The sequence below is a fragment of the Natator depressus genome, chromosome 4, assembly GCF_965152275.1.
Source record: "Natator depressus isolate rNatDep1 chromosome 4, rNatDep2.hap1, whole genome shotgun sequence".
Taxonomy (NCBI): Eukaryota; Metazoa; Chordata; order Testudines; family Cheloniidae; genus Natator; species Natator depressus.
Genome location: NC_134237.1, coordinates 88695889 through 88721859, shown reverse-complemented (window position 1 = coordinate 88721859; position 25971 = coordinate 88695889). Strand labels below are relative to the sequence as shown.

The following is a 25971-nucleotide window of genomic DNA, read 5'->3' as shown; positions in this document are numbered from 1 at the left end:
GATAGAGTCTCCCCTAATAAGGCAATTATGTTTTCAATGGTTAGCACTTACATGAAGGATCTGACACTGCAGTATGAGAAGATTTCCTTGAACTCCTAGAGGAAGCAGAAGGTGTACCGCTGTGATCAAATCTTTCCAATGCTTCTTTGAGGCTGACCGTGTTTATATGATTATCAGATCCGGAGTCCTGATTCTGAAAGGGTACAAATAAAAATGATTTTATTTGATGGTTCAGCACATAGACATTAAATATTTCAGTTGGCAAACACAGCTTAGCAAATTAAACAAACATCTGGGCCAATCAAACCTCTGACAGATAAAACTGCAGAAAAAACTATGTCCTTTTATACTCTACAAGTTTAAGTTGATGGAGTTTCCATTTATGGGGTTTGTAAAGAAAGGAGACACAAAGCCATGAAAAACCAGAGTCCAAAGATATGCAGGCAAATCCTGCAACTCTGAGTTCTACGCCAGTCCTGTGTTGCTGCACAGACTTCCTTCCCCCTCCAGCAACAAAGCTCACTTCCTACTCCTGTGTACTCTCTTTCTCTCTTGGAGGAGCGAGAAGCCATGCAGGCATAGTTAGTTGTGCCATAAGCAGCATATTTCCACTGGGAAACTTGCCAGACTACCAAGGGAGCACATCATGAGTGTCTGACCCTGACTTACCTTTCTGAGGCCCAATATCCTGAACACCTTCAGAGTCTCAACCGGAGGGTATTCATCCAGAAAGACTTCTGGATGCTCCAGAGAAGTGGGTGGAAGCCATGTGATGGAGCTATGCTGTCCCCTTCTGCTGATTTCCCTCCCTCTTCCTCCCTTATCTGTTCCTTGTTTTTTCAGATGGAAGGGACTGCATCAATCTTTGTGTTTGTATTTAACACTATGGGTCCCCAATCCTAACTGGAGCCTCTGTATGCTACTGGAATACATATAATAAACCTAAAAATAATAAAGAAGAACTCCAAGGTGGCATGTTGTGAAGCAGTCACCTTTCCTACATCTTCTTAAGCATGAGATATTTCATAGTTAAAAAAGCATCACATTAGCAGTAGCAGCAGAGGATAAAAACTTTCCTACCTTCTGATTAAAAAATAAATAAATCAAACATACAGCAGTACAAGGGGACCATATAATAAAAAAAAGTTAGGAAGCTCACTTTATTTGCTGCTATCTCTGGAAGAGACTCTTCAATACCAAGTTCTCGCCGTCTTTCTGCTCGAACTTCTGCATAACTATAAAAGAACAAACCACATTTATTATACCTCGTCTAAATGTTTTTTTACAATAATGTCTTAAAATGTGACCTCCTCAGACATGCTGTTTTGCTCATGGAATAAACGGTATAAACACTCAGGAGGCATCACAAAGTCTTTGCAAATTACTATTAGTTAAAATCTTTCCAATGCTTTAAAAACATCAGCAGTACAGTTGCCAATTAAGAGAGCTTCTCTAAAATTAATAAAAAACAACTGTTACCTTACTACAGTGTGTGTACAGACAATAAACTCTGGCCTGGAATTCCACTGATGATAAGTAATATAGTAATGTGTTTGTAGCCAAATCCATTGCTGCCCCTTTGTCAGGAACCTGTAATAACATGACTTCCCTTTCCCGTATTGCATTACTAGAAGATAAAAAAGAATAAGTCTTCTTTGCTTTCACATGTTATGTGAATTCTGTGACGCAGTAGTAATTCAATTATTTATATTATTCACTAAATCTAAACTAAAAGATCTTCACCTGAATTTGACTGGCACTAGGACAATGACTAAAAAGAGGAACTACTATTTCAAGTACTACACACAGTGGAAGAGAAGGCTTTTCAGTAAGTTATATTACAAATTTTTTCAGCTACAGCAGCCATGAATTTGTAATTTCTTTATATTAGATGGCTGTGGTATGAGACCACGTCTCAGGTGCCTGTATATAAATGAACCATAAACATTTTGCAGCACAAAACTGTGGTCTTGCCACAAAAAGTATCACTTGAGTGATGCAGGATTTCAGTAAATATCCTGCCCTCTCCACACAATTTAGTATAATTAAACAAGACTTTCACATAACGTACAGATGTTTAATTGAGTATGGTTTTTGTAGCACAGAGTTTTGACATTTACTTACAGTGTTCGTGACATTTTGCCAGATTTTCTAGGTCATCTACATGATAGTAATCGTAGCCCGATGTCCCCAGAACTTCGAATGGTAAATAGCCTATTATTGGAGGTGCCCTAGTTAATATAGAAGTTAATGTTACTTTACTTTTACATATAAAAACAATAAAATCAGTCTCATTCTAGTTCATGTTTACAATATGTTCTCCAAAATAAAACAAACATCCCAACTCAGATTATGAATAGTCAGTGCTGGTTAGAGTATTCTGAAGATTACAGCCAAAATGCTACTATGTACTACTTTATTATAAGGAATGGCACCTGTGATCCAAGAATAGGAACTTCCATTCTAAGCTATGTCTAGATGTGAACTCTTCATTGGGTTCTTCAACAGTGCACATTTCCTAAAAAACAACAACAAAAAAAGTCTCTCAAATCTGCTCTATTCTAATTTAGAAGCTCCTATGAAATTCAGACTTACCCGAAGTAGGCAGATAAATCCACAAGAACGTAGCTTTAAAAGTTATTTTTTAGGCACTTTCATTGTTTTTATGTATTTAAAGCAGACTGAGCCAGAATCTGATCTCAATTGCACTAGCTCTAAACTGGCATAACTCAACTGACGTCAATGAGTAATGCTGGTGTAAGGTCAAAATCAAACCCAATATTAATGACATTGGAACATGCACTGAAATCAATGGCTTTTCAGGTTGCTTCGAACTGTAACGAACTGCAAAAAACTTCTCTGACAGTGTCATAAATGTGGAGGACACTCCTAGGTGAAAGTAGTGTAGACCAGATGTTTGCATTGTTTTGGATCAAAAGTTTGTTTCTACTTTATTGGTAGGGTCCTATTATTGGTAATTGCAGAATACTATATCTTGCTCCGATTTGTGTATAATGCGCATCTGTGCCCTCAACTGATCTTATGTTTCTTACAATAAACTCTGTATGCTGGACAAGTTAACCACTTATTTTCCAGTTTCCATTGTAATTCTTTAGTAAAGCTGCAGCCACAGGCCTTGAACCATAGATTAGATAAGTATTTATTTTGACTAGCATTGGAATGGCACCGGGCTGCACTTGGCAAAGTCCCTATAATTAATATCTACTCTGCACTTAAAAGCTAGTTTCCATCATGAATTAATAGCTATGCAAATGTTCTGTGTTTACACAAAATTTTTTTTTTTTTTGCTGTCAATCAGCATTAGAGCAAAATGCAAACTGATTTACTAACTAAAACATGGCTGTCAGTTGGCTAATGTCAAATAAAAGGCCTACAGGATTTGGCCCAATGCCACATTGCAGCAAAACCATGAGCAGACATACACAAAATACCACATTTTATTAGAAACCTTAATTTTTAGACACTCAATTATACGCTGTGCAAAGGGAATCAAAATGTGACCCTCACGCTATTTTGCTGAGTAAAATGGCTGTACTCCTCTTTTTAAACATCTGACACACAGATTACTTTATATTTATTAGCCAAATAAAAAATAAATAGCAGAACAAGTCTCTCTACAACTCTGCTTAGGGAAAGAAAACTCCTGACAGACATACTGTACTGATCAAAAGTTTAATCATTTTAATTGTTAACTAGTAATTCAGTAAGTTCTGCAAAACACTTAATATTCATGGAAACTTCAAATGAAGTTGCTCAACACTTCACCTCATATGTTGTGTAAAACGTGTAGAGGCAAAAATATATGATTTCACATAAAAAGGTTAACAACGGCTTTTAGTAGCAGTACGTAAAGTGGTACAGTCACATTGAAAGTTTCATGATCTGAGCACACTTACGTGTTTACCAAGTGTCGTAAACACTTGTTTTCACTTGTGCAGAGGAAAATCCCAAACGTACCTTGATAAACTGAGGTGTAGCTAACCTAACTGTAGCTACAAAGCAAACTCTGTCTTCATATGAAGGCCGCTGGGGCCGCTGGATAGTTCCTTCATAACCGTTGTGCGCGGAGTTGGGGACTGAAGGAGATGGGGTGAAGATGGAGAGGGAGAAGAGTTAGGTTATGGCTACACTAGAGAGCTTACAGCAGCACAGCTGTACCAATGCAGCTGCGCCATTGTAAGCTCTCAAGTGTTGCTGCTCTAGGCCAATGGGAGAGAGCTCTCCTGTTGACTTAACTAATCTACCCCCAATGAGCAGCGGTAACTGTGTTGGCAGGAGAAACTCTCCCATAGACATAGCAGTGTCTACACCGGCACTTAGGTCACTGGTGGATTATTCACACCCTTGAGTGACATAAGTTATACCAACGTAAGTGGTAGTGTGGACATAGCCTTAGTTACAAAATGTGCATGGAGGCACAAAGGAGGCAAAACCCCCAACATTAACCTACTGTAAAATACTATAAATTTACTATGAATTATGAGCAAAGCTACATTTAAAAATACATACATGTGGCATATAATTTAATAGTACTAGTCACATCCATGTTATCAAAACCAGCAAGGGACTTCTCTAACAACTAAAATTAGAGTCCAGCTACTTAAATATAGTCATGGACAACAGATGGCTTTAGGAAACCAATAAAAGCTATAGAATTGCTTCTTAATACCTATTTTAATTGGCTAGATTATTTTAGACTACTTGTTAACAAATGGTTTAAAATTTCTAAATTTTTCATCAGGTTTTTTCATTTTTGGCCCCAATGAAGTAACGAGAGAAAACTATTACAGTAACCTTTTCCTCCTGAATCCTGAGGTAAGGCTTTCTTTTCTAGACTTTGCTCAGCTCAAGAGAACATCAACCAGTTTATTGATGGAACAATGCAGGGGCCCACTAATCCTCCTACATGATCAAGTATAGACAGCCAGTAGAGAACAAGTAAATTGCTCCTATAGAATGTCATTGCTTAAAATCTTTTACCTACATAATACCAATCTGATATAACCTGGGTTACACAATATATCCTAATGGAATATTTTATGTTAAATTTCTTGTCAAAACTGATAAGTTCTACAGCATTTAGGACTTTTCTATCTCCTGCACTGTCTTCCAAATGCAGAATATTTATAACATTCTATTTGCTTACAAAACATATAACAATTTAGGCAGCCTCATCCACACATTTATCTTTTGAGAGCTCAATTTATCTCATACTCTGCAGGAAAAACAGTGCAGTTAAGAGATAAAATCCCCTGCCCTTCTGATACCATATAAAAAACCCAACCAGACGCTGTGGTTTTGTTCTAAGTGTTATATGAAGGATAATTGTTGATTAAACAGGACTGAGTGTAAAGTGGAGATGTAGGTTCTAATTCTGAACCCACTGGAAGCCAATGACAGCTGCACGTATTCAATAACTCTAAAAAAAATCAAGTTAATTAGTAATATACCTAGATATGGATTTAGGCACTTAAAAACACTGGCCTAAATTTTTCTTTACCTCACGTCTGCTCTTGTGTAAAATGCTCATTAAAGTGTTTTACAAACATTAACACTCTTTAATGGAAGGAGTTCTAGAGCTGCAAGGTACTATTTTTATTTTACTTTCACCGGCTCAGACATTTCTGTCTACAATATAATACCAAATATAAAGAATTATTATTTTTTCAGTAATGCTAAGTATAAACAACACAACCTGTATCATGGTCTAGTATCTTTCAAAATAAATACCAAAATATTTTAAATATTATCACTAAGTTTTCACAAAACTTTCCTAATGTATAAACCTTTGGAAAGTGCCTTTAATTTTAGCCACATTACAGTGAAGCATTTCTTACCATTATTCAAAGACTTGAAATTTCCAATAAACTTTACATATTCATATGTAGGTGGGTCTTTTGGGTCTATTGTTCCTCGCAGCATATGGCAACAGAATTCTAGTTGATTTTTTGCTGAAACAATGTAATGAAAAGGTAGCTTACATGATGAAACATACACCAATAGAGATTCATATAAAAGCAATAATAATTAGCATACATATTGCATAAAAGAGACAAGATAGGTGAGGTAATATCTTTTATTGGACCAACCTCTGTTAGTAGAAGGTACAAGCTGTTGAGATACAGATCTCTTCTTCAGGTCTGAGGAAGGAAATCAGAGTCTCTGAACTAAATACAAGTTGGGATAGATTGTTACGCATAAGGGGTAAGCATGTTGAAGGAAGTCACTTGAAAAAGAATTGTGCAATTGAGGGTTAAATTGTGATGCATAAGGGGTGTGATGTGTGAGTGTTACAAATTGTTGTAATAAGCCATAAAACCAGTGTCCCTGTTGAGTCCATGATTTTGATGTCTAGCAGGGTTATGAATTTTAGTTCCCAGGCTCACTTTTGAAGGTGCTATGCCAGTTTTCTTTGAGGATGCGTATTAAAAGATCAGATACTGAGTGACTGCGCTGTGAAAAGTGTCTGCCCATAGCTGACAGGGTGTTTTTATCTTTTATCATTTTTTTGTGTGAGTTCATTTGAGAGCACGATTGTCTGTTTCACTCAAATAGCTGTTATTGGGGCTTTGGTGTGCTGAAAAATTGGAAAACATCCAGCGGAGGGCAACAAAAATGATTAGGGGACTGGAACACATGACTTATGAGGAAAGGTTGAGGGAACTGGGATTGTTTAGTCTGCGGAAGAGAAGAATGAGGGGGGATTTGATAGCTGCTTTCAACTACCTGAAAGGGGGTTCCAAAGAAGATGGATCTAGACTGTTCTCAGTGGTAGCAGATGACAGAACAAGGAGTATTGGTCTCAAGTTGCAGTGGGGGAGGTTTAGGTTGGATATTAGGAAAAACTTTTTCACTTGGAGGGTGGTGAAGCACTGGAATGCGTTACCTAGAGAGGTGGTGGAATCTCCTTCCTTTGAAGTTTTTAAGGTCAGGCTTGACAAAGCCCTGGCTGGGATGATTTAGTTGGGGATTGGTCCTGCTTTGAGCAGGGGGTTGGACTAGATCACCTCCTGAGGTCCCTTCCAACCCTGATATTCTACGATTCTATGAATGAATACACCACACGTGATAGGCATGTGTAGAACCCATGCATCTTGAAAGGTATGTTGTGGGAGGTATTAATTGTCGTAGAAATGGAGATATATCTGCAAGTTTTGCATCTGTTGTTCCAACACGGTCTGGTGCTCCTTTGCATTAGTGTGTCCTGGTCTGGACGGGATGCAGGGGAGGGAGGGGATAGGGCTTGCTCCTGATGAGGTTGGAGTGTTGTATTTGAAGGCCAGAAGAGGGGATTCAGGAAAGATTTCTTTCACCAGCTCCTCCTCAAGGAATTATTTTCACAACTAAGACACCACCACCCAAAACTACTACAATTCCACTGACAGGTATAAGAAAAAAGAATCATCTGACAGGACACCCCCACCCCTCCGTGGATAAAATGAAATCCTCCACAAACATTATAGCACCACAGTCTTCCTACTACCAAAAGGACAAATATGCTGCCCCTAAAATCCAACCACCAGATAGTGATCAAACCAGCAAAGGGGGAGTTGCTGTATTCCTTAAACATCATGTCAATGAGGCCAACTTCTCATTTAACAACAAACATTTTCTCCAAACCATGGGAACAGCCATGGGTACTAACATGGCTCCCCAATATACCAACCTTCTCATGTGCCCATTTGAGGAAGAATATCTGGAAAAATGTACCACAAAACCATCAACATACCTGAGATACAGATATATTGATGATATTTTCATACTCTGGACAGAAGACCCAAACTCCCTCACAGATTTTCATCACAACTTCAACCAGAACCACCCATTGATCAAACTATCTCTAAAACGCTTCCACATCAGCATCAACTTCCTGGACACCATGATCAGATTCAACAATGGACTCCTATAAACAGCTATCCACAAGAAACCCATGGATCACCACATTTATCTCCACAGATCTAGAAACAGCCCCAGACTCACCAAAAAAATCTGCTATCTATTGCCAGCCACTCAGATACCACAGAACTTGCTCTGAAGAGAAAGTCCGGAATACACTCCTAAATACACATAAAACTGCCTTCACTAAACAAGAACACTCCATTAGAGAAGTAGATCGCATCATGGAAAGAGCCATCCAAATCCCCCAGAGAACCTGCTTCATTAGAGCAAAAAACCAACCAAACAAAAACACCCCACGGACCGCACACCTCTAGCTCTCATCTACCACCCCACACAGGAACCCATAAGGGGTACCATCAAACAATTACACCTGTAGTTGATGGGGACCATATCCTGAAAGAAATCTTTCCTGAACCCCTTTTCTGATCTTCAAACAATCCCATCAAGCTAATCATGTGAAGCAAGCTCCCCACAAACCAGAACTCACCAACTCAAACTGGCACCAGACTGCCAGAACAGATGCAAAGCCTGCAGACATATCATCACTTCTATGACGATCACCCCCCGACACAACGTAACTTTCAAAATTCATGGGTCCTAAACATGCTTGTCATAACATGTGGTGTACCTCATCCAGTGCATCAAATGCCTCAATAATAACTTTGTGGGTGAAACCAGATATCACTATGGTCTTAAATAAACTCACATAGAAAAATGATAAAAGACAAAAATACCATATCACCTGTTGGTGGACACTTTTCACAGAGCAATCGCTTCCTGTCTGATCTTTCAATACTTATCCTCAAAGGAAACCTGCATAGCACCTTCAAAACTGAGCCTGGGAACTTAAATTCATAAATCTGCTAGACACCAAAAACTATAGATGCAATAGGGACACTAGTTTTAGGGCTCATTACAATAATTTGTAACACACCCCACTGCCTGCTATCCCTAATCACCTGCCTCAAACCCCCTATGAATAACAATATAACCCTCAATTGCAGATTTCCTTTCAAGTGGCTTCCAACAACACGCCTTATCCCTTTTCCCTTATGCTTAGCAATTGTCCCAACTTGTATTTAGCTCAGACACTCTGATTTCCTTTCCTAGACCAGAAGAAGAGGTTGGTATAGCTCAAAAGCTTGATCTTTCCACTGACAGAAGTTGGTCCAATAAAAGATAATACTTCACCTACTTTGTGTCTCTCATATCCTGGGACCAACATGGCAACAACACTAATGAAAACAGCATATTTAATAAAGAATTTACTATAAATGCTGCAATGGAAAAAAAATGGCTGTGGCATTTTATTTTTTTCCAACATGGAATTACCCAATGTAGTGGATAGGAAACTATGGGATTTGTGTTTGGAAGGGCTCAGCAGCACTCACTCTCCATACTTCAGCTTTACAGAGAAGCCACAGAAGAGTGGAACTCCTACAAGGGAAGTTTCCATGGACAGCGGCCTAATGGGAAGTGCCTGGAAGTATGATTCCAATGGTGTATGACGTAATAAGTCTTCATCTTCTCCAGCTGCTATGATTATGTGACAATAAATTATAAACAGAAATAAATACTTTCCCTGTGTTTTGGAATTATTTATGACATGCAATGTTATTTGGTCACTGGGAAATTTTAAAATAAAATATTGATTTACTTCAGAGACTAAAATGACTATGAATCATCTTTTTCCTTTAAGGCTGTAAGTTTCACCCTGAAATCCCATATGCATTTATTTCCACTGAAACCGAGTTGCCCATATAAAGACTCTATGATAAGACTCCCACATCTAGCAGATTTTTTAGCAAAACAACTTACATTTTAAATATTCTTGGGTCAATGAATCACTTTCCAGCAGATGAGTAGACAGTATTTTATAAACCTCTGAATGTTCCCCCTCTGGGATAAAATTAAATATACTCTGATCCACAAGATCAGACTGAAAAAGAAAAAAAGATTTCAGAAACATTTTAATAATGCAAGACATGACATCTTTGCAAAGCCCATTGTTTTAACGTAAAACAATTAAAGAGGTCAAGGATGAGAAAACAAACATACAAAAACATTATAGATTTAGCAAAACCATCTTCTGAGGCACAAAATACCATTTTGCAAGAAGTGATCAGCTCTTGATTGCACAGATTTTTGACACTGTTGGAGAAGTTACTTACCTTGTGCAGTAACTGGAGAACTTCGAAATGTGTCCCCCTGTGGGTGCTCCACATGAGGTGTGCCTGCACCCTGAACCTTGATCAAGGTTTTTTTGGTAGCATTGTCCATGCAGCCCATGCATGTGCCCTGCAGATCCTCATGTCCCGTACCAAGGCTATATGGGGCTGTGCACGTGAACCACCCTCAGTTCCTCCAACACCACAAAGTTCCACTGAAGCAGAGGGGAAGGAGGGTGGGCAGTGGAGCACCCAGAGAGACACACACCTTGAAGAACTGCAGTTACTGAACAAGGTGAGTAACCTCTTCTCCTTCAAGTAGTGTTCCTATGGATGCTTTACTTCAGGAGACTTCCAAGCAATATCCCCCCTAAGGAGGCAGGAGATTTGGAATAGAGTCCAGTACAGAAGAGAACTGCATTGCCTACAGCAGCATCTGATCTAGCTGCAAACACCAAGACATGATGATTAGAAACCATGAACAGAGTACCAAGTTGCCACTGCAACTGGTGCATCCTTAAGTAAGGCTACAGAAGTACTTGATGCTCCTGCGGAACGTGCTATCACTCTCAAAGGGGTTGAACGTGAGTTCGGTTGTAAGAAATTTTAATATATCCAGAGATCTACTTTGATAACCTCTGTTTTGAAATGACCAAACCCTTGTTTCTCTCTGCAGTGGCTACAAACAGTCTAGGAGATCTTCTAAATGGTTTGGTCCTCTCTCTAGATAAAAGAGGAATGCCCTCCTGACATCTAGAGTATGGAATATAGTTTCTTGACTAGTCCAATGTTGTTTGTAGGTCGAGAGTTGCAAGCCAATCCCCTAAATATAACAAGGGAATTATTGCTGCAAGGGTCACCATCCTGAATATCTGCTGTTTTACATATCTGTTGAGAGACACGGGATGTAAAATTGGCCTCCAGGTGCCATTCTTTTTGGACATCAGGAAGTACTTCGAATAGAATCCCCTTCCCCTGTGCTAGTACAGGACCTGGTTCTATTGCTCCTAAACACAGAAGAGGCAATCTCTTGCACCAGCAACTGATTGCAAGAAGGGTTCCTGAAGAAGGATGGGGAGGAGGAATGGGTACAAGGGATGGATTTGAAATGGATAGTTTACCAAGATGTTATGGCTTTCAAAACCCATTTGTCTGATTTTATATTCTCCCATACAGCCCCAAAAGGGGAGAGATGACATCTGAGAGAAGGGAGGGGTAGGAGGTTGCAGGTGTAATCCTCTGTCTGTTGGATGGTTGACACTCTTGACCACACCATCAGAACTGTTGCTTGGAGGATGTACATGGCTGAGAAGATGTAGCTGTAGCTGAAGGAATTTTTTCTTAGACTATCTTGGCTGGGGGCTCAGATGGCCTACGATAAGTTGAACAAAAGGACTGGGTATGCTCTTTGTGCCATCCGAGACCAATTACATCTCCTTCTATTATAGAAATATAAATCCCTAAGGATAACAGCATGGTTTTCGAGTCCTTTAAAGTGTGGAGAGATGTATCCATCGAGTCCACAAAGAGCTTGCCACCATCAAAAGGAAGGTTATCAATGGTACTTTGGACCTCTCTTGGGGAACCCAACAGCTGAACTCAAGATGCTTTTCTCATGACCACTCCAGTGGATACAAACCATGATGACATATCTGCAGCATCCAAGGAGACACAAAGTAACGTATTTGCCAGGAGTTGACCCTCTTTTACAATTGCCTTAAATTGTTCATGATGTTCTTCCGGCAAGTGCTCAACTTAAATAGTTGTATTTGGCCATGAGCACGTGATGATTTGCTACTCGGAAGCATGGCTGAAGAGTAAGACTTGTGACCAAAAAGATCTAGTCTCTTGTGGCCCTTATTATATGGGGTGGACTTCGAGCTATGATGTCTGCCTTGTTCATTAACAGCCTCCACTACTTGGGAATTTGGAGCTGGGTGAAAAAAGAGAAACTCCGATTCCCTGGCAGGGACATAATATTTTTTATGCACTCTCTTGCAGGTTGGGAAACCACAGTTACCACACTGCTTAACAGTCTTAACGGGCTCCAACTGGACTGGTGATCCTCAAAGATGTCAAAGTGTACAACATATCCAGGAGTTTATCGTTAGACTCCTGAGTCACTTAACGGTATCTGAAAGGATGCAATTTGCTTAATCAGTTCTTGAAACTGCCTGAAGTCATACATCAGAGAGAGCGGTGGAGGCATCACAGCCTCATCGGGTGATGAACAGGAAATATTAGTAAGTGGAGCCACCTCCATACCCATCCTTGCTCCTCAAAGGTCTCCTCCTTTGGCATAGATAGTAGTAAAGCAGGTTGATAATGGGTCCTTTTCTGCTCCCTCATGTGGTATAATGACTTCACCATAAATTGCTGATGACAGAACACCCAAGGGTACAAGGAAGGCCTGAGGTGGCCTAGGTGGAGGCATCCATCTGTGTTCCTGCCACATTGGTCCTAATTGAGGTCCAGCTTCCTTCATTACATCAGTATAGGAAGGAGAATGATGTGTCCTAGACTAGACAATGGAACGGTGCAACCAATATTTGAGAGTCTGAAGAGTCCTCTTCCATACAGTCCAACGGAGGAGAGAGCTGTTCAGCTTGAAATGTAGATGGGGGTGAGTATGTAGCGGGGTCAGTGACAGAGTCTTGACACTGACAACCTCCCCCTCCCCCCATTCATTAACAGAGGATACTCTGGCTCTGAAGATATTAGCAGGCCTTTAGGGTGCCTAAATTGAGGTACTGACAATAAAGATGGTGTCAAGCAAGAACCTATGGAGGATGGCTTCAGTATGGATTCAGCTAGTGCTGAATGTCTGGCATAGGTATAAGTCTAATCTAATTCCATCAGTACTGTAGATGGCCAAGTGGTCTTTGGTACCATTGATTTTTGTGCTACCAGTACCGAGTGCTGTTCAGGTATGGGTTTAGAACTTGTCACCAGTGTCTGCTGCTCTGGGTACTGGCACCTGAACTGGGCAAAAAGTCTGTCAGACAACCGAGACACAAGGTGGGTGAGGTAATATTTTTTATTGGACCGACTTCTGTTGGTGAGAGAGACCCACTTTCGAGCTTACACAGAGCTTTTCTTCAGGTCTGGGAAACTAACTCAAAGCATCACTGCTAAACACAAAATTTGAACAGATTGCTGCAGTAAGCCATAAATCGGTATCTCTATTCAGTCCATGATTTTTAGTGAGTAGCTAGACACCGGATTTATGGCTTATTGCAACGATCTGTAACCCACTAACAACCCCGCACCTTTCCTGCTTATGACTGGAGGTGTGTTAACAGGCAACTTCACCTTACCTGGTCCCTTAAAATAAGTGTTAACTACTAATGCTAAACAATCTGTTTAAATCTTGTGTTTAGCAGTGACACTTTGAGTTAGTTTCCCAGACCTGAAGAAAAGCTCTGTGTAAGCTCGAAAGCTTGTCTATCTCACTTACAGAAGTTGGTCCAATAAAAGATATTACCTCATTCACCTTGTGTCTCTAAGATCCTGGGACCAATATGGCTACAACAATACTGCATTAGACTCTTTGCTTTTGCAGTATTAGCATCACCTGGAGTTTGCATGCAACTCCTCTTAGAACCCGAAGTCTCTGTAGTCTTCTTATGGGTCAGTGACCTCCAAGAAAATCTTGATTTACTCCTTACATCCTTCTGCTTAGAGGCAGATGTCAAGGCTACCTCTACTGAGGATTTTGGTACCTTAGATGTATTTAGTGCTATGGTACTGCCTACATCTCTAGCAGTTTCCAGTGACCAAGGTCTTGATGTGGACAGGGCACTGGTGGTACTGGAAGGTCTACGTAGAGTGTAGTCCTCCGCCCTAGGATCCAAAGGTGGTCACAAAGCTTGCTTCATCATCAGGAGTTTAAACTTGATCTTGCACTTACTGGGGATACATGTTATCTCCCAAACAGTGGAGACACGCGGAAATGTCAGTCACTGAATGGTAATCACCGCACTGCAGGAGAAGCACCATTTGAACCCAGGAGAGTGTGGCATTCCTGAGTAATATAATAAAATATGACCCCTAAAAAGGGAAAGCTATTAACTGCTATCTAACTACATAGTAATAATTTTTCCCCCCATTAGTTAGTTAGTTAAAAGAAATGAAAATAAAAGGAACAGCTGTTCCAACAGCTATAGAGACTACAAGGTAACTAACTAATTATAGAATACTAGAGCGAACAGGAGCACAGTAGACTCCGTCTCTGGCCGAAGGCAGTTGAGAAGGGCCCGCAAAGCCGCATGTAGCCTCGGCATGGGACAAGATGTGTGGGACTCATGCACTGGTCCAGCAGACACTAGTACAAAAAAATCTCCAATCAAGGGTGTAGGTGCACCTAATGTGAATCACCAACAGGGACACAACTGGAAAAAGAAATAAACGTTACTGTAAACACAACACAGATACATATATGTAAAAGCATACTGGAACCTACTGTCTTTCCTGTGCTCTGATAATTTCAAATAGTGAAGCATTGGAGTCAAATTGTGTACTGTTGATTTAAAATATCAGTACACATTTTTGCCTCTTGGTGGCAATGAAGATTTAAAATCATCTTGAAAAACAAAAATAGAGGTGAGACAAGGTAGGTGAGGTATCATCTTTTCTTGGACCAACTTCTGTTGGTGGAAGGTACAAGCTTTCAAGCTTCATAGAGCTCTTCTTAGATAACAAGAAAGTATTACTGATACTGTTTCTATGCACAAATACATGAACAAAATCTCCAAAGAAAACAACCACAGAGATATGTCTTAAAAAGAAAAAACTGAACTTAAAAGTTGTCCCTCTGGAACCAACTTTTTGGAGTTGAGGAAATGTTAATTTTGTTTATTTGGAAAACTGAGTCATTTATGTGTTTCTCATTTTAAGACAAGTTCTCATTCTAACACCGTTCACATCAAAGGTTAATTTTTTGCCTTGCAGAACCATTGGTAAAAAATTTCTAGTCAATGTGGATACATTTTATAGACATTTATAAATCAGATCCAGTCTGACAACTATTTTTTTTTGCCTCAGGTTTATAATTGATAAAGAATTTTATATAAGCACTGTTCTCCCTTTAAAATACTATTTGCTTTGGTTTCAGAAGAGTAACACTCCCAAGTGACACCTATACTAGCATGGACTAGAGAGTAAATATATCAATGAGATTAGCAGTACAAATAAAGATGAATGAGATGCAGTACAAATATGACATATAAGAGTCAGCCCAGTCAAGCAGCAATAGCATATTTGTTCCTGGTGAGTCCCGAGTTTGGGAAGTGACCAGGGTAACTAAAAGATCAGTGGACAGTAGTTTCAAGAGTACCAACCATGCTTCTCTTTAGCAGGCTCAGCTGATGAGTAATGGAATAACAGTAACAGTGGCCTCTGAGGAGAGTGTGTATTCCTCTTTTCCAAATGAGGAGATTAAGATTGGGGACAGATCAATAACCGAGGGGGCGGTGTTTTAGAGGAAAAACAGAGGTTTTGGGACAGAACATATATTGTCTGTGCTCCAAGTGCTTTGAGAGGTGGAAGGTTAATAGTGCTTGCAGCAAAACCTAGTCCATAGACTAACGCTGATATCTTACTGGAAGCAGTTCATACTTACTGGCAAATGTTCAAGTAAGGGAGTTACACTTTCAGACACATATATTATACTTCCATCTGTCATGATTGCTAAAAAAAAACCATCAAGAGCCTGAAATTAAACATAATGGGCAGTTAAATGAAAAGGAACACAGTACAATGCACATGACAAATCAAAAAATCTATATTTAACATAAGAATGAAGGCTAGATTGATTTCATTTTACTTACTCTAAAAACAATGAGAGCATGTGTTATCACTAATACCTTTGAACATCATTTGTACTATATTAGCTTTACCATTATAATTTTTCATACTGTTGTGTTCTCAAAAAGCCATCTATAATTTACAAAACTTTGGTTAGGAGATAGATCTAACTATTGGCAGGTTTGTTTCCCTCTTCTCCCACCCCTACCCTACTAGAATTCTAGTCTTTAAAAAAAGAACATGGAATGACAAGGAAGCAAGGTAGTGCTAAATGGGAAAATGGAGATTGGAGAAAAGAGAAAATAATAATAGGCATAAAAAAATCGGAGAGAGGGAAGAAGAAAAAGGATGAAGGGTAGAAAGAGAAGGAGGAAATGGTAGATTTCAATTATTAAAATCTTTGAAGTTCCAATTCTTTCCTAAAGAAACTCCGTAGAAAATAAATATTCACCACCTCAGTTTAAAATTAAGAAATGGGAAGGCCATGGGTTTTAATAAAACTTACCTGTGGCTGCTTTAATTAGTGGTTTAAAATTTGAGTAAGCTTTAACATTCCTAATTAAGAGCACAATTCTGGCATTCTTGTTACTTGGAGTACCACCTGATCACCCAAAATAATAGTAGTAGTCCCCCTGATTTCAGTGGAAATCCTTATCCTTGCATGGTAACATACCATACCACTTCAGGAGAACAGAAATGGAGGTAGTGAGGAAGTAAGTTTAGCAACACCCCCTCCACCAGTTGACATACGAGAAGCCTTCTCCCCTTCCCTGGGTCAAGAGGGAGGTCCTGGGCCCATGACTTGCATTTGCTGAGCTAACCGCCTCGTTACCAGCACCCAAACATCATTGGTGTTGTTACTGAGCAGAGGTAGGCTCAGTAGGAAAGGGTAATAGAACAGGAGTTAGAGCAAGTGGGGACAGGACAACAGGGGAAGGGGCGGTCTCCTCCCCCTGCGATGGGCCCTCTTCCTGGCTCCCTCACATCGCCTCAACCCCCCCTCCTCAAGCCCCGCCCAGTGCGTTTCAGAGGCTAGGTCCACCCACTCAGCTGGGCACAACGGGGAGCCACTCTCTGCACCTGAACAGGATTGCTGGATATTGCAGAGGAAGGGGAACAGGATGAGTAGGGTCACCGGTGATGGGGGGGCCGGTGCCCTCCTGGGATTCAGAGGCACCTAACACTCCTCTTTTCTGGGTCAAGGGACAGTCCCTTCAGATGTACCCTGCAGCCCAGCAAATGAATCACTGAGCCTGCCCCAACTAGTAATGTATGTGATAAAGGGAGTCCTGACAGAACACCACAAAGGACCCCTCCAATCTCCAGCAGCAATTGGATGGTGACTTCAATGTCTATGAAATAAGAGCACGTGACTAAGGAAGAGATACTTGCAGCCCAGAGAAAGAAGACTAAGAGGGGAGACCAGTTTCCCCAGGGATGAGAGGGCAAGCAGGAGGGTAGCACTGGGGAGAAAGGACGGGACAGGAACTAAGCATCACTGTATTCTCAGGTCTTCCAAGAGCTTGAGGGGAACAAAGAGACCCCCTCCAAAATGCCCTTCTGCACCGCCTTCTGGGCAGCAACCTCTGCTGCCAGGAAGACGACGACCTTCCTGTACATCTTAGAAGCCATCACAACGTCCATGGGCCCCACCATCTGAGCCTACACCTGCACACAGGTTTCGATGTGGGATGAGGCGGCCACTAGGAGACAGCAAACACAGTGCCTCCTATTCAGGGAAGGGAGAGGAGGCCCTGAGTGCCACAGATGGAGAAGGAGATGACAGCAGCAGCAGTACTGGCAATGGTGGATGGAGGGGCCACTGCAGATGGTGATGGGGCAGTGGGTAGGGCTGTATGCCTGTGGAGCTGAAGGGTAGGCAATCCCAGAGCTGATGGAAGAGACAGCACAGGGAGGGTGAACCCTTGCCAGTAGCTGGGACATGGCAGTAGCAGCTGCTGCAATGGAAGAAGCCAACTGGGCAGGGGTCTTTCCCTTTTTTCTTGCCCTGGCCCTTCTTGCTGACTGAGTGGGCCACGTTGTTGTTGATGGGTTTAGCAGCCAAGTCCTTGCCTGTGTCTTTTGCTACCACCCAACTGGGGCAACGATGGTGCCGGCAGAAATATGGGTGGTAGCCACAGGAGTGGAAGGGGGAAGAAAGCTGAGGTGAGAGGACCATGCAAGATGAAGGGGAGGCAACAGATATCCAGGGCAGATACATGGAAGGGATACAGTTATCAGATAAAATGGACTGGGAAAGGATTGGAAAGAAAGCATCCATTATGGGAATGGAGGAAGGGGGTTCGAGGCTCCTACATCTGGTATAGTGGGGAGCCAACCCACCTGCTTTTATAGCCCTCTTAACGTTCAGACAAAGGGAGGGTGGTGGGGGTCAGGGAGCAAGTTGGAAAGAGGGAGAAGTGACAACAAGAGATGGTAATGTTTAAGGAAATGATGATGAACTATATTGTACAATTTATTGCCAAATAGTTCCAGATATTTTAAGTGATTAAAGCTGTGGCTTTATTCCACATCCACTACCTACTGTCTTTCTTCCAATGGGACTGAACAAAGGATGGTCTCATGATTAAGGCAGTCAAATAATGCCTGTGAGAACCTGATTCTATCCCTGCCTCTTCCACAAAGTTCCTAAGTGATACTGGGCAAGTTGCTTAAACCAGATTTTTCACAGGTAGTCACTGTTTCTGGGCACTCAACTTGAGATCCTGGGGTCTGATTTGCATAAGCGTTGAGCACTCTCAGTCTCAACAAAAGTCAATGGAAGCTGTGCTTTGAACATATGAAGTGATACACAATGCTCAGCATTCTGAAAAATCAGGTCCTATGTGTAACAAATTGTAAACCCAGAATTAGTTTATACTTTTGTTGCCAGTATTGCCCCTCTTGGCCCAAGTGGTTAGCCCATATTCAGGGCCTCACATATTTGTTTCCCCTACAAGGAGAAATGAATGATGAGTCAAATTTCTTTGTATAAACACAAAATTGCAGGGAAGTTCTGTTCCCCTGGAACACCATTGAAAAACAGCAGGCAACTTCCTTGCTTACAGTTTCTTAGTCTGCCTCTGCAACCAGCTCTGTGCCCCAAGAAGCTCTGTCTCTCTGCTACCTCTCAGGGCCATGCTCACGAGTGCTTCTCTTGCTTTCTACTGGCTTTCTCCCAGCTGTTTGAATTTCTAAACAAGATAATCTTTTAGCTCTTTAAGTGCTTGCTGTAGCTCATCTGTTAGCAAGTTCCAAGTTGGACAAAACTTTCCTGAAGGGGAGGAAGTGTTGCCTAGTGGACAGAGCACTGGACTGGGACTCAGGAGAACTGGGTACTATTCCCAGCTTTGCTACTTGCCTGCTTGGTGACCTTGGGCCAGTCACTTCCTAACTTTGTGTTTCAGTTTCCTCATCTGTAAAATAGGTGTAATTACACTTACCTTCTTTGTATGTGGTTTGAGATTTATTGATGAAAAGCACTACACAAGAGGTAGGTATTATTTTGACCGGCATCTCTCTGTGCCTCAGTTACCCATCTGTAAAATGGGGATTATACCACTCCCTCACTTTGCAGGAGTGTTGTCAAAATTGATGCTTATGAAGCAGTCTGATATAATAGTGGTAAGCACCACAGAAAAGCCCATGAGGAAATTAATAATTCAATCTTCAGAGCAGAATTTGAATAGTGTGCAGTAAATAAGGTCAAGGGCTACACGTTAAACACCACGGGGGGGGGGGGGGGACAAAATATTGAATATCTGCTCATTAAGTGAGCCCTGCCCATTCTATGCACTAATTGAGAAAAAGTAATATGTGATGATGTAATTAAAGACTGTAGCATAATGCATATGCACAAGGGGTTGAATTAAAGTTTCACAGGCAACCTTAATGCATTTCCTAACTGCTGAGCACTTGACTTTGCAACCTCAATAATCTGCTTTTTAACATAGGTTTTTTTGTGGGTAATATGCAGATACACAATGTACATTTTTTATTATGCATACTCTTTTTACAAGCTATAGCCACACTTCCAATCAAGAAGAGAATATGTTGAATAGCTTTGGTAACTAGCATTTGGTTTAAGCATAAAAAACTAAGTTAACACCGCCATAAAGGTACCAGTCATTTTTGTGTATGCCTTTTTAAAAATTATTTCTAATTATAGTGATTAGAAATATTTTAATCCATTTTAAAGAACAGTTTTCATCAACTTAATAGTACGCTTTTGTACTTACAGTATATTATAGCTCATTTAGTTAAAATTACATTTGTAAAGATACTTTTTGCAGATTTCTAGGTAGATAGTGTTGCAATTAAAATATGGATTTGGAAAGGAATACCATTAAGCTAAAAGATTCTATCATCACATAGTGGTAGTTTGCTAAGGAGAATCCTCTCTTTTCAAAAAGAAAGAAATAATAATGTACCTCCAACATTAACTGTGTGAACTCTTCATTACTAAGGAATGTAGGTTTCCAGTCCTGTCGAATTTCACTGGCATCTGACTGTGCAGTGATTTCTGTAATCAGAAAAATATATATGAATATTCATTTATGATTCACACTCCTGGAAGCAATTACTTCACACCGCTGAATTATATGAATTACGGGAAAGCTCTTTAGTCTGCTGTAATTTGAAGAAGGAAAAAAAAAAAAGTCAGTTTTTTCCATTCCCTTCTGCCGTCCACTCATCATACCAGAACGTTAGTTCCTGGAAGGGTGATTAAAAAATGGAAAAGTTATCCAACAGCATGACAACATTCTGTCTTAGAGAGTAGGTAGACAATGCTAGGAGAAACTTATATTCACACAGCTGCAGTCAAATCACCTTGTGCTGTGATTCTGTCAGATCTCAAGTTAACATACTGTTACGCTGAATAAGAATTTGGACAAGAGCTCTCCAGAAAAAACCTGTATGCTTCAGAGGTGGATTTGATCATATCACAGATAGCACTGTTCCCTCCAAGACCTTATTGAACTAATGCCCCATCATGTTGGGGGCACTGCACTGTTGGGGGTACAATCTTTTTTTAAGAGATATGTAAACCGAAGTTCTGATCAATTTTGGTCCTTAATAATCCCATGGCACTTTTCATAACAGACTATTATAACTCTTGTATCCTGGTCAACTCTAGTAATTCTATTCTGCCTACTAAAATTCTCCGAGTTTCAGTTGCATAAAGTAACTGTCATTTTCTGTCCTAAACTTGAGCATTATTGGTGGTGTGCTCTGGAAAATAGCTGTTGTGTTTCAACTCCAGTGGTGGATGAAGTGGTTTTTCGGTGTGCAGCTATAAAACACACTAGGATGTTTGTATATTAGGTTATTTTGCGTATTTCCTCTTAATGCATTTTAGGATCTTTAGGATGTGTATAAAAGGGTACGTTTTTATTATAGAATAATGACGTCAATTTGTTTCCTATAGTAAAATGGCTTTACAAACAGGAAAAAGGGAACGCATACACTGGAGTTCAAATCCTTGTTGCACAAAAATAGATGCCATATTCAATTACGTAAAGAACCCTATGGATGCACATTGCCACAATTATGAAATGGGCCCCAATTTTCCAATCACTGGAAGTATACTCAATGTGACACTGGAAAACAAAGTGATATTAATCTGCAAACAGTATAAACTTCAGAAACAACAATAAACAGTTTGTTTCACTTGGATAGCTTCAGAGGAACTTTAAAAAAATATGTCTGAATGTAGTGCTCTTAAAAATGAATGACTTCTAGGTAATGCTAAAGCCAAGAAGAGTAGCACTGTGCAGGCTTTCCTATGGAGTTTAGCCAACCCTCAGATCTGACCTAAACATTCTAGTTCTAGGCCTCTATGGAATAGAAACTGCCAGTTGTATCAAGATCAGTGCATGTCGCTCTGGGGTATGACCAAATGTGAACTTTGCCCCAATAAATGATAATAAGCAACACCCTCTAACAATTCACCATCTCCACAATACTCCTGTTTTCAGATCCCTGGGGATGGAGAGGTTGATGTCCAGCATATCCAAAAGGTCATTAGTTTTAGACAATTTTAGACAGGGAGTGGAGGGAAGGAAGATCATGGCAAATACGGAACACTACACAGAACATCCTATAAACCACCCCATCTCATTTGTACCAGCGGAGCTTTAGCTCCACTAATCACAACTAATGACATGAAAATAGAGGCGGTTTTTCAAGCTGGTAAATGAGACAAAGAGTTTAAAATTCACCTGGAAACCCTCAGGAAGCCAGTGCAGGTCATCAAGCATGGCCTGAATATGTTTGTGGCAAGACATTCTGTTTAATAAAAAGGCTGAGCGATTCTGCACTAGCTTCAGTTTCTGGTCGATTTTAAGGCCATGCAGAGTAAGTTGAAGTAGTCTAATCTTAAAGTGATAAAGACACAAACGACCACCAAAGCAGAGCAGAACAGTCACAACCTCCTGGTTGTACTTAAATGATAAAAAGCTGTCCTGGCTGTTGATGTACCTGATCTTCTAATTGCAGCTCAGAGTTTGACCAGATCCCTAGATTGTAAATTTGAACAAATGGTGGGCCCATATCCTCCTTTAGTGGGGCAGGTATTATTCTCACTATATTTGTTAGTGGTCACATTTTTGAAATTGCATTTTAACTCAAACTTCAATTTCCAATGTGTTTCTTCATTTGTGAAATGGTTAATTTTTAAAATAATTCTGATAAAGGAGGCAGTTTATTATTTACAGCGTGGTACTGATTCAGGTGCACCAATCTGGTATCAATTGTACTAATCCATTACTCTGGAAGCTTACTTGTTTATTTCAATTTGAACAAAACAAGAAAAAATGCCTACCCCAGACTTTAAGTGCCTGAGATATCTCACTTATGGTTTTCTACTGTCACGCATTACCATAGCATCTGAGAGCCTTCCATGTAAAATCAATAGCAATAATCTCTAGTGAACTTCAGAGAAACCCTTGCACTTCTTTTTTGGGGCAAAATCTCTGATTCATGCAATTTTTTTGTTGTTGGTTGACTGATTAATTTAATTTGTTAAAGAGGTGGTTTTTACTTTTTTTAAAATGTTTTGGGATGCCAATGTTGCAAACAACCATTAAAAATACAAGCAATAAAATCATTATGAAACAAAACAGTAACATATTTCACCTATTTGTAATAACTAGTCAATAAGAAAACATTACAAAAACTCCAGAGTGTCCTACATGGACTAACTCTCCTTGAAGATAGGGGGGTTGAAACTGGATTTATTTGTTTCTGTGTTTTCAGAAGTATCAATGTTAAACATGTCTTAGTAATATAACACAGAATGGCTAAACATTTAATGTTATTAAATCTATTAATACATGCGTGCATGTTTTCTCTTTTTTGATCCATTTTAATTGTTTTAATGGTATTGTTCTAATAAGCATCTGGTGCTATTAGGACAGTAACCATAATACTCAAATATCGGACATACAACAGGCCTACAAGCATAACCATGTGATGAAAGTTGTATTGACAATCACCATATGAACATGTGGATAAGTATATGTATGTATCACCTTCCCAGCTTTGCTTGTTATATTATCCATCTGTTTCATATGGGTTATATTACCCTTATCTGTTTCTTATTTCTCCACCTCCTCCTGGGAAAGAGTATATTCTGCTCAAAAGTTGCCGAGGGCAACTTCTTTTCATCATATCCCCTGGGTGTTACCTAGTAGACAGTGTTTTGTTTCAGTTTGCTTGTTTTTGGCTAGCATGCAATAAACTCTGAGCTGCTGAGTCTGGAAGGCTGACTTTACAGTATAATGAGCATGTATAATTAGGAGTACATTTGTAAACAATTTTTTTTTTAATCTCACATCTACCAGCATGAACTGCAAGGTGCTATATTAATGTATAAAGAACAAGAGGAAAAACTAGGTGTGGGGGAAGCCATGGCTGTCTTAAAGACTGAGAGAAAATAAGATACTTTTGAATCAAACTCAACCACCGTGGAGAGGAAGAATCATTCATCCTGTTAATATATTATTAAACTTCCTTAGTTTAGACACTGGAACGAATAAGCGCAATTTTCTCAAAACAGAAAATTCTCTTGTCATACTGAAGTTTCTTTAAACTGAGGATTTCAATGGAATTAGTAAAGTACACAGAAAATAACTTAGTGGACTGACAAGAAAATGCTAATCCTTCAGTTTATTCCCAGAGATCAGACACTAACAGTACTATAAAGCAGCTACTAAAAAATCATTCCGAAAAGTAACACAAAAGTAAAATAAAAAAATCCTAATTTCCTTCAGAAGTCTGCCCAAGAAGTAGCTTTAGAATTATTATGTATGAAAGGGATCAAAAACAATACTTGTGAATGAACTAACAAGACACAACGAGACACAGGGCACGTCTACACAGCAAAACAAAACAAAACAAAAAACACAAGTCTCAGAGTCTGGGTCAACTGATTCCGGCTCATGCTGCGGGGCTAAAAATAGCCATATAGACATTCGGCCCCAAACTCTGAGACTCACTGCCGTGAGCTGTGGGTTTGCATTGTTGTTTTTTGGGTGGTTTTTTTTTTCTTTTCTTTTTTCTTTTTTTTTGCTGTGTAGATGTATTCATAGAATTAAATGGAGACTTCAGAAATTTGTAGGATTTGGAAAATTAACAATACAAAAACAAACTATAACTAGGATTTTGGTGCACTTTGTACAGTGCTAATCTATTCATACAACATTTTCTTGTCTTGGTTACTTATTGAGTGACTAAACAACATACTCCATTTATGATGTCTGTATGTGGAAATCCTTCATCTGTAAAGATATCCCTTGTACAGCTTTGGTTTGGGGAGCTCTTTTGCAGATTACTGGGGAGAATTAAAGGCCTGAACCAAAACCCAATCGAAAGACTCCAGTTTTTCAGCTGTCTTGTTACACCACAGAATTACCTTTGTGCTTCCGTAAAAAGTCAATGCTTTTCTGCAGTACAGTGGATTTATCCATCTTCCGAGCATTACCCGGAAGCATGGAACCAAGCTCTTTGATGAGAACATTAAACTGATCTCTACGTTTCTTTTCAGACTTGTTTCTAGACACTCTGAAAAAGACAAAAATGGAAAGCATGTTATAAAAACAGAAGCAAACTGTGTCAACAATATTTCACAGATGACAAGTTTTAATCAAATTTTCAATTTTGGATGAGGGTTAGAGGAGTCAGCTCTTACAAAGGTGTATATTACTGATAGTATAAATTCTGTGAATATAACAATGAACATCTACTTACAGATTAACACCAAAATGAGATAAAATTTGACAATGGCAGCAAATATAACCATTGATTCAATATTCCTCTAATAGCCAAACATTTAACCATTCATTTGTGGTCATGATACAAGTGTTAAATATATGGAGGACTTAGGGACGTGGACAAAAATTCCTCAGCTGTTTATTTTAAAATTAGGCTACTATGCTGTCCTCTTACCTGGGTGATCACTAGTCACTGTAGTGAACAAGGATGTTAAATAGAGATTTCAGAAACTAAGTCATTTCCAGCAATATACACTCCTTTTTGTCTTGCAGTGGGTCAGCAGGAAAAAAAAGGGGAGAACTGATCTAATCTGGGCACTTGACTCTGGTGACTGAGAACTTCTCCAACTGTTCACAGCAGCAAGGGCCTATTTCAGTCATGGTCTGAACCACTAGAATGGGATGCTTGCCACGTATGCCTTTGTGCCTATTGGTGAAGATTGGGGCGCCACCCATATCCTTCTGGGGAGATCTGCAAGAGCAGAAATCCACTGGGGTCTGAGGCACAACAGCCTTTTACTGACCAGCCATTCTCTAAATCAGCTATAGGCAGGAAGAAGTGGAGATTACTCATGTTCCAGCTGAAGTCAATTTGAGCCTTGAAAGCCTTTTACCACCATAAAAGAAATCTGAGAGTCCAAACCTATTTGTGACTTGAGCTAGTAACCTGGGAAGAGGTTCTATTCTATACAGTACTGCTATTCAGAGATCATGCAACTTGGATTGGAGCTCAGGCTTTCAAGCCTGGAGTGGGAGTGGGGGGTCTGTGGACCCGGATTGGGAGGCTCACTCCCAGAAGCAGTACA

At 39.9% G+C, this 25971-nt stretch overlaps 1 protein-coding gene across 7 annotated transcripts in view; it reads right to left on the bottom strand.

The window, feature by feature from the left end:
• Window positions 1–25971, bottom strand: part of CLOCK (clock circadian regulator) — a 90047-nt gene that overhangs the window by 14468 nt on the left and 49608 nt on the right. For all 7 annotated transcript variants that reach the window (XM_074951382.1, XM_074951384.1, XM_074951386.1 and 4 more), the window contains 11 exons: window positions 24808–24956; window positions 20324–20415; window positions 15709–15798; window positions 9739–9859; window positions 5859–5972; window positions 3979–4097; window positions 2436–2518; window positions 2125–2231; window positions 1480–1627; window positions 1160–1235; window positions 52–193 (listed from right to left, as the gene is read on the bottom strand). In XM_074951382.1, coding sequence (XP_074807483.1) covers window positions 52–193; window positions 1160–1235; window positions 1480–1627; window positions 2125–2231; window positions 2436–2518; window positions 3979–4097; window positions 5859–5972; window positions 9739–9859; window positions 15709–15798; window positions 20324–20415; window positions 24808–24956 — 1241 coding nt within the window. The remainder of the gene's footprint in view (window positions 1–51; window positions 194–1159; window positions 1236–1479; window positions 1628–2124; window positions 2232–2435; window positions 2519–3978; window positions 4098–5858; window positions 5973–9738; window positions 9860–15708; window positions 15799–20323; window positions 20416–24807; window positions 24957–25971) is intronic.